This window comes from Scophthalmus maximus, chromosome 15 (assembly GCF_022379125.1).
Source record: "Scophthalmus maximus strain ysfricsl-2021 chromosome 15, ASM2237912v1, whole genome shotgun sequence".
NCBI lineage: Eukaryota > Metazoa > Chordata > Actinopteri > Pleuronectiformes > Scophthalmidae > Scophthalmus > Scophthalmus maximus.
Window position 1 is genome coordinate 20,904,361 of NC_061529.1, and position 11,806 is coordinate 20,916,166.

At 39.6% G+C, this 11,806-nt stretch overlaps 1 protein-coding gene across 6 annotated transcripts in view; it reads right to left on the reverse strand.

Annotated features, from left to right (window-relative positions):
- The window catches only part of nrxn3a (neurexin 3a), a 170,097-nt gene that overhangs the window by 50,212 nt on the left and 108,079 nt on the right, over positions 1-11,806 (reverse strand). For 5 of the 6 annotated variants that reach the window (XR_004785369.2, XR_004785368.2, XM_035610715.2 and 2 more), the window contains exons 12-18: positions 11,597-11,623; positions 8,160-8,279; positions 7,743-7,863; positions 6,286-6,546; positions 4,712-4,902; positions 4,227-4,400; positions 910-1,029 (exon numbers count right to left, since the gene is read on the reverse strand). Coding sequence is in view for 4 of the 6 variants with exons in the window: in XM_035610715.2 (XP_035466608.1) it covers positions 910-1,029; positions 4,227-4,400; positions 4,712-4,902; positions 6,286-6,546; positions 7,743-7,863; positions 8,160-8,279; positions 11,597-11,623 (1,014 nt within the window). In the remaining 2 variants the exon portion in view is untranslated. The remainder of the gene's footprint in view (positions 1-909; positions 1,030-4,226; positions 4,401-4,711; positions 4,903-6,285; positions 6,547-7,742; positions 7,864-8,159; positions 8,280-11,596; positions 11,624-11,806) is intronic. The other variant, XM_047337831.1, reaches the window with a different exon arrangement.

Consider the following 11,806-nt stretch of genomic DNA (forward strand, 5'->3'; position numbering starts at 1 on the left):
TCAGTCTTTCTGTCCGTCACGCAGTGAGGGAAGATGAAAACAAAGCTAGATTGTGCACAGAAGAGCTACCTCAAAGAAAGACGTGCAGCAAACCACCTCGGAGCTTTCATCATGCCATGTAATTCCATGTGATTCTTTGAATGGACGGATTTTGAAAGTGGAAAAAAAAAAACACTGTTTCGTTGCAGTGCATCAGTAACTTAGAATTTCAACGAAGTATAGAACTGGCGGCCAAAAAACCCCAACATATTCCCATTACCACTGCGTTGTCAGGCAACGTGTGAGGGCTTTACTCACTGGTCCTCTTTACGGCCCTGACACCTGCTTGGCTTTCAGGCACAGCAGCCACTGATGAAACCCACATTCAGCAAGTGCAACAGCAAACACTTACCTTTGATGGACACTTGCAGAATCAAGCAGTGTGGAGTGTACACGCCGCTTTGTATATTGTGTGACTGGAAGGATTAATATAGATGAGTGTAAATATCCACTGGGACAAGGTGCTACAAGAGTAAGCTGCTGAAGTGCTAATTTATTGGTCGTGTGAAATGCCCCTATAGTGTCTCACAATCTGATCATTTCCCCTAAGCTCATTGCCAGTGTCTTGAATTGTAACTGTACATGGAGCTGAAGGTGTATAGGAGGCTACAGGAGAGTGTGAAGTTACATTTAATGCAAAGTGACCTTTGTCATGTTGAATTCATGTACGTTTGAACGCTGTAGTGGTTTGTGATGTTTTTGCATCAACATAAAATCTACACATCGTTGTCTTCACTGTCACGTCCATCATCATTCGGAGCACTCACCGATGGCACACACACACACACACACACACACACACACACAGGGGGTGTGGTTTCAGCCGCCTTAATCACATGCGCGCGTCTTAAAAGTGACGTCAGTACTCACGGTCATTGCACTGTGTGCCGGTGTAGGAGGTCATGGAGCAGTCACAGGTGTAGTTCTCCCACTGCTGGATACAAATGCCCATGTTGGCACAGGAGTCCTCCTGACAGGTGGTGCTGGGACCTGTGGAAGTCACACACAGAATTAGAACTTGTTTCTCAGACTCTCACCGCCTCCACTTGAATAAAACCTAATTTCACCCAGAATTAGTTCTCTTCATGACCTAGTTAAAAAAAAAGAGAAGTCTTTCATCCACAGAGATGGATGTGCTCAGAGCTCCTGTAAATATCTTCTCAATTGCTGTTGTTGGTGTCTTACCATGCGATCAGACTTGGCTTTTGTTAAACCACGGCTTTGCTTTAGGTGTCATGGTCTTTACCCGCCCATACAACCTCCTTTGTATTACATCAGATGTGTACTCTGTCTCTCTTTCATCTTTACATATCTGCTATAAAACTCTGAAAAGAGCCTTAACTCTTTCCCTTGTATAGTTGCATGTGAGCCTGACTGGGTCACGTGAGCTGATTGAGACTAAAGGAGTGTTTTCAAATATATATAACTAAAATGTCACACTGTGGCCACAGTATACACTGAAAAGTAAATATGAACAGCGGAGAATTTCAGAGGGAATATGAAGTTCGTTTTATAGTTTGTTGTAGTATTGTATTTTCTCTTTCTGTAAATATTTGTGAATTGTGGAATGTGCATATGATCTTTGAAGCAAAAAACAACAACTACCAGTTAACTCAACAGTGAGTGTGGTTTTGGTGTTAAGTATATAGTGACCACTATGATGCCAGCATAATATATTGATATTTGAATGATGCAAAATGAGAAGTTTTCCCACCACATCTGCATAGACAGCAACGCACATAGAGCAGTCTTCATAGCTCATCTAACTCAAATCAGGTAAATGTGTGGCGACTTACCTGGTGAAATGATGCAAGCTGCTATGTAAAAGGAGCTGTTCAAGTGATCTGATGGTGAGTTTGAGGATGTAATGGAGTTATAGAACTTACAGTGATACAGTAATATCTGCATTTACAATGGCAGCTCCTTGTATTTCTCGCAATACATTTACTGATCTGGTTAAGGATGTAATGCAAGATATAACAACACCAGTGCAGCATTACCATCTAGTGGTGATACAGTATATTGCCACACCCTGGGCTCCCAACTCAATAATCAGTAATGGGCTTTGATAAGGAGACACATAAATCAATTCTATGTGATGAAAGTTTGCAATGAAATGCAGGCAGTGCATGGTAATACAGTTTCAATGACTAATCAACTGATTGTGATACACAGGCAAAAAAGAAAGAGAAAATGAACACATAAATATGAGACATAAGAATGACATGGACAAGACCAACAAAGCGTGATTGATGACATTTTATTTTGAAAAATAAATCAATCCACCATTACTTTCTTGTAGTACATACAGTGAAGTGAATAACATTGTTATCAACCTCAGTCAGATTGCCACAATGATGAGGACATACATTGCACATAACACTATATGCTGTTTTGATTAAAATGAAATGTCAGCACATTCATGTCTAACATGGGGCTCTATGAGTTGATTTTACACCCCCCCCCCCAAAAAAAATAAATAATCATAAATAAAAAATATATATGGTAGAGTCCAACTGAATGACATGGCCGACATAAGAAAAAAAACAACAACAGCTACACAGAAAATGACAAACAAGAGCAGGTTGTGGAAAAAAATGAGCAGAAAATAATAATGCACGACTCGCACTGGAAAATGGACACAACAGTGACACCGGCCCGTTTTTGATGTAGCTATATAAAATGCATGAATCAACTGGAAATTTGGCAAGTGTTGCATTGTGAACAAACGGTGTGGTCTGGAGTCCAGGTATGGCACGATACAGGACGTCCAGCGCTGCCCTCAGTCAAGGGCGGCCATTTTGACATGACACAGTAGGTAAACACAGGCGTTACTAATCACATTGATAAAGCCCCTTGTTGTATTTCGGTACATAACCTTCATTTATGTGATTAGTATCACCGCTGCCAATGTCAAAATGGCTGCTGTGACCTTAAAGACTTTAAAGTATCCATATTTGTTCTATAAACACCTGTAATTGACCGTTTTCTAAACCCCAAACCCAAAGTGCGACAGCTAAGCATTACCGACTGTAACTAAGCACAGTTTTCCATCTAGAGTAACCTAGTCTGACAGGGCAGTTCTGGTGTATGTAGGCCTACATTGTGTTAGAATATCATTAACTAACCACATTGTTTTTGTGAGATTAAAGAGTTATGTTAGAAAAAGTCATGTGTAACAAAAGTTAAATCCAAGTTTAGGCTTACGTTAGCAGCTTTGTCCTGCTTTGTGATGTGTTTGAGTAGGTTCATGACTTTGCCAAAATTACAGTCCTCCATAAAATCTTCCACAAACCCTTCCATTATGTAAAAGTGATTTTTTTTTTTGCCTGAAAATACTTGATGTGTAAAGGCAACTTAATGTGTAGCGCAACTGCAAACATCAGATTCAAGACCCAAATCTTCTATTTGTTACATGTTCGTGATCGACATACTAGTTTTGCATTTGTCTTGTAACAAATGTGTCTTATATTATTTTTAAGAAGCCTGTAAACTAAACCTGGTACTATGTGCAGTACCAGAATGAAAAGCTTGGACAGGCAAAGCAACACTAACCAAGGGAGGGGCAGGGCTTAGTGAAAGTCAAGTACATGTGTTATAGAATTCAAAATAATTATGTTAAGTGCAAATTCTTGCTCTCAGCGTGAACACGTGTCTGCACAGTATAATTATATACACATGTCTTTGTATCGCCACACCTGAACCATCCACTTGTCAGAAGCTCTGTTGTATTAGCTAAGAGTTATCTAAGAGTCTTAACATTCACAAAATTCAGAAAAAAAAGAAACAGAACTTTACAAAGCACAAGAGATAAAAATGAAGCACCTGGCAGTATTATGTATATATATTTCTATATATAGAGATATATATATATATATCTCTAGATATATATGTTACTACACTGGCAAAAACTGCTCTGATGGTGGGTGTGACGGCACTGTCAGCGGGCGACCAATGTGGCCAATAACGTGTGGTGGTGTAGTGAGGAGGTATATCATATTTGGCCTGACTCTAACAGTGAGTAAGTGACGCAACAAGCACAGGCAATAGAAGGGCGGGACTTCTGTATGGATGCAGGGCTGTGGAGCTACTGTTTGCATTGAGCAGGAAGAAAGGGCTGCCGGAGCTGGAGTTGCCGTTTGTGCTGTAGTAGTCTAAATCGGGCTCGGATTTGAGGGACGGTGTACCTTCGCATCCACGCTCAATCTGCCCGCTGCGAAACAAGGCATCGTTGAGGAGATCCGGCAGGCGACCGTTAAGGTCCACCGATGCCAAGCAGCCCTGGAATCCTTCTCTGGAGGCCACAAGTTTGGGCAGGTTGCCGTACATGCCGGGACCCAGTCCTGCGATGAACAGATCGCCTACGCGAAGAAAACACAGAAGTAGAGACAGTACGGGGACAGTAGCGGGGTCTTATCTTAACACGTCTTTTACAAATTATTTCGGCATGACAATGTCCTGCAAATCTGTTTATTCTTTGTCTTGGCAGAGTCAATTTGAACGTTTTTCAAGAAGTAAATGAACAATGTACATTTGATAGGTCACTCAAACACAGTCTAAACACATTTTTTCTGAGCGCTACAACATTAATCCTCACTAACGACTTAAACGGAATGAAAACTGTACACATGTGGAGATATAAACACGTAACAGGTGTAACTGTCTTTGATACCTTTCAGGTCCAGATTCTTGGCCCCGTTGATACTCTGACTCGTGGCTGTAGCATCTACTTTCAGTGTGTGGGTGTTGCTGTTGTCTCGGGTGATGGCAACATTGTGCCACTGGTTGTCGTTCAGCGCCCTGTCACTTTTGCCCTTGATGAGGTTTGGCCCATTTCCGAGGTCAAAGACATAGTGGATGTATCTGCAAGAGAAAAGAATTGTTGAGTAGCTATAGTCGCTGCTTACGAAACTGTCCGGCCTTCAAAGCTTTTCTTTGTGATGTTGCGTGAAGACGAAATGCTTATTTATACATCTCCAGCCAATCTCTGATGGTTTTTTTTATCAATTTGTCAATTCTCTGAAATGTTCCGCCAACACTTCCGACACTTGTACCTCAAAACTCACCTGTGTCGACTGTTGAACACATAGCTTTGGTGACAGGTATTCTAAGCCTCATAGTTAATTCATGACAGGGCAAAGACCAACACCAGCAGATTGTTCTATCTTTCTACCTGGCGCAGCACATGAGGTGCGAGGTGGGAGGAGAGGCACAAACACGGGTTCATTTTAGTGGGTGATTGGTGTTTTTTGTTTTTGCAGAAGCTGGATATGACTTGTACCAGGATCAACCATGATTCATTCTGTAGGCAAGCACAAACTAAATGCAATTTTGGATTCATACCAAGAAACGCAAGTAACCTCTCTTCTCTGCAGTAACTGAACAGTCACTAACCACATTTAGATTGGCATGGAACTAACTAACCAAGCAGCCGCATGAGTCTGTTTTTCTTTATTAAATCTTCAAATAAAATCACTGTTGCAACGTATCCATATACAATCACCAAGCATTTAATTAGGAAACACCATACCAATACTGAGTAGCAATAAAGGGACGAACATGGTCAACAGCAACAGATAAACTGTGACATTTAAACCACGATTGTGTCAAGTGTGTCCAAAACAACAAAATGATCCCCACGCCATCAGCCTGGACTGTCAACACAAGGCAGGTCGAATCCATTGATTTATAGTGTTGATGAAAAAATGTGAGCCCCCCACCTGCAGTCTCAACAGAAATCCAGATTCATCAGATGATTGTATTGTTAGAATAGAGCATCTAAAAACATCATCTTTTGATTTTTGGGGGGGTATCATGGGGGCAAAAGAAGGAAAGTTGTGAACACAACACGGAAATATCGTCACCTTTTTGGATTGATCATGACGAGATGAAATACTCAGCGGTTACAGAGCAACACTATCATTCATTTTGAGTAACAGAGTCCGATATTCTCTCTCTGTTAACTCTGTATCTTTGGTCTTTCTTTTGTTTGGGGCTTGTTGTGGCTTAGAATGAAACAAATTGTGGGCTGGACAGCAACTTGCTAAAAGCTCTGTTAAGCTGATAGGATTCAACAATAGTTCTCTCTAGGGTCAGCGCTATGAGAAACCCCTTTTACAATGTAATTTCTTATTATGAAAATACTGTTTATAGCCACATAAAGGCAATAATCTAATAATATTGCAACTAAATCTTCAAGGTTTCAACATACAAAAGTTTAACAACATCCTTTCTGAATAAACCTACCCTTTAACCAGTTCTACAGCGATAAAATCATTGCCATCTCCAGAGTTGAACAGTATGAAGCCATCTGGGGAGGTGGTCTTGAACTGGAAGAAGAGGTGCATGGACGTGTAGGCCTGCAGGGTGGCCAGGCTCAGGTAGCTGCTCTTGGATTTGAAGGTGACAGGGTCAGCAATTATGGAGCGGACCCCAAAGCGGGCATTGAGCTCGCAAAAATCGATGTCACCGTTCTTGCACAGGTCGATGTAGAGCATGCCGTTAAATCTGAGGAGAGAGAGGGAAAAGGCACTTGAAATCCTCGTCTTAGACATAGGCTCCTGCCTGTTCTCCAGAGTCTGGAAAAGAAGATTTTAGATGAGGCAAATGGTAAAGGGACTTCTTATATAGTGTTTTTTTCGTCTTATCGATCACTCAAAGGACTTTTACAGTACAAGACACATTCACAGGCTCATTCATACCGCCATGCTATTTACCACTTTTTCCTATCACATTCATACACTGCCGACACAGCCGCCAGCAGCTCAAATACTTTTGATGCTCACCAAAATCACCAAATGTCTCTCATGTATGATTTCGTTTTTTGCCTCTTTGACTTTGCTCTGCAATTTCCCATCTATTATTAACCCTATTGTAATGTCTATCAATTAAAGCAGTCTGTCAGGGAGACCCTGCGCTAAATTACACATATTTTTCCCAGATATTTCTTGCATCCTGAGAAAATACAGCTGAAGGCAGTCAATTGTTAATCGTTTGGGGGCAGATGAACTCCATACTAAACTAGCAATCGCACTACATCCATCCATTATCTACAGCGTACACCGCTTTATCCTTTAAGGGTCGCATGGGGGGGCTGAAGCTAATCCCTGCGGACATTGGGCTAAAGGCGGGGTACACCCTCGACAGGTCACCAATGTATTGCAGGGCCAACAAACAGAGACAAACAACAATTTACACCTCTGGTCAATTTAGAATCTCTAATTAACCAAAACACCCAATGTCTTTGGACTGTGGGAGGAAGCCGGAGAACCCAGAGCGAACCCACGCACACACGTGACAGCCCCCGATGCATCATATGTGTTGTCTTACAAATATTTAAATTTACACATTCAGGAGGTATGTGCAACATTAATATTAATTTTGTATTCCAGACCAGTATTAACTCTGTCTTCTGGTTGGGTCTCCATTATTGTCTGGCTCTTAAGCTGTTTTCATGTTCTTTACCGGCTAATCACTAAATTTGTATCCTTTACACAGGAAGAGTGCTGAAACTGTGTGTGTGTGTGTGTGTGCTGCAAAACCAAAAATAAATACCTAAAAGATGCATGAATTCTGTACAACTACAGAATATCGCTGGCAAATCGTGTGCATCTGCTCGGTTTTCACCTGATTCATTGTTTATGTTAGAAAAAAATTTACGAAAATGAATTTAAAAAGCAAGGAAAGGTGAGTTTTCTGAGTACCTGAGGCTCTGCAGGTGACCAATAAAGCTGGACGGGATGCTGGAAACAAACCGGCGCTCTGTCATGATGCCCGTTTCGATGTTGTGGAACTCAAGACGAGTGTGGTCGCCCACCATTTGGCCTGGAGATGGGGAGGGTGAAGGGGATGGGTTGAAAAGAAAGACAAAAAACGAAAAGAAAAGAGAACACTGTCTGACACTAACACAAAAGGGCTGATTTAAGGAGAAAATTACATTAACAGCATTAGATGGATGCAAACTGTCACTAACGGTTACATATCTACTTGCTGTCTCTGTAGCACAGTTACATACTGATACTAATGAGTCTCTACGGCAACACGCCGCAGGATGTTGTCATGCCACTGAGAAAGGCAACACTAAGACTTCAAGCATGAGCCGAGTTGTTGTAGGTAAGTACCTTCTGCAACATCATCGTCAACCGTTAGCTTGTAGGTTTTGCCGCGACGCACCACACGCACTGTATGCCATTCATTATCATTGAGTTTTTGTCCGGCATACAGGGTCTCTGGTCCCTTGCCTGAGAACAATGGTCAATCACAAAGTTAAAGACACAAGACATGGGGCTAAAACCAAACCTTTGTTTCTCCACCAGTCAGCCTGGAATCATTGGCAGAAATTCTACATGCAGCTTAGCAGGTTTTCAGACTAGTTTTTCGAACAAGTTCTGTACGCCTTTAGGAAACAAAGGTTTGGTTTCGTCAGTGAAGTATGCAGTTAAAACGTACAAAATACTTGAAATATCTGTGACATACAGCAATTCTCAGAGAATACACCTGACCACTGTGCTGCTGAACAACAATCACGGCTCTTTAAAAGTTTGAACAGGAAAGGCAGGAATGTTGCATTTACTCATAATCGGTTTTGAGAAAACTTTTCCATCCGTTTCTTTCCTATTTTATTTCTCTTTTGATGTCTTTTTCTGACCTTGACATGTTGAATTTAAAATGCCATTAGCCTTTTAATTAGCAAATCTTTTGATCCATGATCTGATGGCAACACAATATCTTTGTTTTCTCATTTGAGGAGAGATGTGGTAATAGAAAAGCATGTAGTGCATTATTATGTTCATAATAAATGTATAGGTACATTTAGTTTGCTTAAAGAACCCTGAGGTGAGATACTAGCAAGTTCATCAAAATAAATTACCAATATAATTTTTTTTCCCATCTCCAAAAACCCACAATTTGGGTTCGGGAAAATGTTATACTTATATCAATATGATCTAATGCTCCTGTCGGCAGGATGATATTGTTTGACCATTAAAAGACTGTAATCATAGATAGCCAAGATTTAGTTTGGTTAAATCAAAACATATACAGCGCTAGTGCACTAGTGTTTCTAGTGTTGAAGTTGCACTCAGACAGTGTTGATAGATTTGAAGAATCAGAATCGATATCTTTCATTATCTTGGTGTTTGACCGGTGGTGTTGTTGGGGGCCAATCATATGGAAGTTTAGCTGAGAATAGTTTGAGCCTAGGCTCAAATACCTTTGATGCGTGGACTCAGAGGTCACCAAAATCTCCAAATTCACTACCTCCCTCTCCTTATTGTAATGTCTATCAAGTTTAACCATTAATCGTTTTTAAGCAGAGTCACTTGTCACTGAATGTAATCCAGGTTTTGCATTAACATCAATAGTGATGTTCTATCTGTGGGGGTTTCTTTCCTTTGACTTTAAGAAATACCTGTAGGCATAACAGCAGCAGGTCTGTGTCTCTAAATGTGGAGTAGCACTGTACACATTACTGCACAGCTAGAGCAGCAGCGTTGACTTAAATCTGCTGACATTTTATTTTTCTATACAAATCTGACACGTAATTACATACAAACTTTAAGTTTATCCTCTCAAAATGCTTGGACTAAAGTAGCTGTTCTCAGGAGGATCCTTGAGCTCCATCAGAGATGCCAGGCACATTTTTTTACTTCCAGTGGCTTGGATTTAGGATCTCTATGATCCCTTTTCCCTGTTCTCTTTGTTTTCACTACATTTACTAATTACAACTTGCTGGTATCTACATGTAAGATAAACTAATTGGGGTTTCAGCATCCATCAGTAATTACTGATGAAATATAAATTTACCTTAAAATAACAGATGTAAAGGTCAAGTTCTCCACTGCCCCATTATGAGTAAAGGCAATCCATAGTTATTTGAAACAGCCTGACAACTGCTATGCAACTAAAACAAATTTAGGTTGTAAAAGCAGCAGAATTAAACCAAACCATCGTTCTTAAACTCATAATGTGTAGAATTTAAACTGATATGCATATTCTGTGTGCAATTGTGATAGTCAGTCCGCTAACACTTAACCAAACTTTATTATATTTAGGAATCGGATTCAAACATATTTGTGCGAACCACAGATTTTTCTGTCTTTTGGTTTGGATCAGTTTTGGGGTTGAGAATATGAATGTACAAATCCAATCAATTTATCAGTTATTTGCTGTAAACATGCATGTTTAACAATCAAAATGTTAAAAATGATTATAATAATAATTATTGTGAAGTGTTTCAGTGTTTAAATTTCCCCATTAGGGTCTTCAGTCACAAAAAAGTTATGTTTTGTGTCAGTTCCCGCATTTTAGCAAAGCTACTGAATGTGACATTACGTATATTAATGGTTTTTCTAACGATAGAAATGTGTGAAATGTGATATTTATCACATTTTCTGTCGTCAATCAAGTTGCCCTGAACACCACGTATTGTGAATATTTCTCCAAAATTCCGCCATTGAGTAATATTTTGGACTCTAAATTAGGTTCTAAAGGGTATTAGACAATGATTCACTGGGATTCAAGGGTTTATAATCTGAACATACCATGAATCTGTTTCAACCTGGGTGTTAATGGCTCAGCCAAATTCATATTCAACATAAATATATCAAGCAGTCATATTCAACTGGCCAGACAAAATTGTATCATCAAGACAAGTAGGTTCTGTACGGGATAATTTTTGTGTTGATAAAAAAAACTATACAGAAAATTTCCTTTAATTTCCTTTAGAATTTTATCTCATCTGATGGGACTTTATCTTTGTTACTCTCAGGGTAAGATGCTGTTGCACCTGCATTTGGTAACAGCTTTCACCCTCAAAGTGTATACTGAACTCAATAATTGCTTATAGTTTTAGTGGAGGATTTTAACTCTGTATGTCGCCTTTTCACCTTGAACAGGCTTCAAAAAACAAACTCTGCTCCACACTGATGTAGAGATGATAGATTCAGGACAAGTACTGTCTTATCAACTACTTATTTTTGGTGCACTGGAATCGTCTTATTATCCATACCAATTATTGGTTTTTCAGTTACTAGGACCAAAGATATGAAATGTCTCTCTCTGTTTAATTATTGATGTAAACTCTGTTTGCAACCCTAACCCTAACCTCCTTCTAATATTTTAGTCACTTATATTAATCTCCTATGACAATTGATTCCTTTCTCTTACCTAACAAAATAGTGGCAACTTTGAATGTACACTTTACTATACTATTTCAATCTTTTTTGTTACTATACAGTGCAGAATAATGTGAGAATGATTCTGTTTTTTCATTAGTAAATAGAGATGTGGCTGGTCAAAATATGTCTAATAATTAAAGCAAGTCACCACTGGTTCCATTTGACTGAGGCTGTTTCTGCTGGTTCCCTGATAAATTAAGCGTTCTCAAACCACCGCAGCAAATTCATCCTTCCACACGATAGGCTTAAGAAAAGGTGGAGGGCTGTGACTCCCATTTTAAGAAAAAAAAAGAAAAAAAACAAACTAAAACATTTTCCTTTAAAAAACATCAACAGACCATAAACATCGAAAGCAAAATGAAACTTGAGTGTTAACTTACTGGAGTTACAGTTTATCCTGATACAGTCTAGATGGGGAAGAATAAATGACAGATGAAATTGCATCCTTCAAGGTTACTGCTGCAGACATCCAAAAACAAAAAGTCCACCCTTCCGGGGACGTACACATGCAGGTAGGTAGCCATTTTATTCCTTTGATATTTATATTTAAATTTATACAAAATCATCATGAAATAGATGAGAGATCTTTA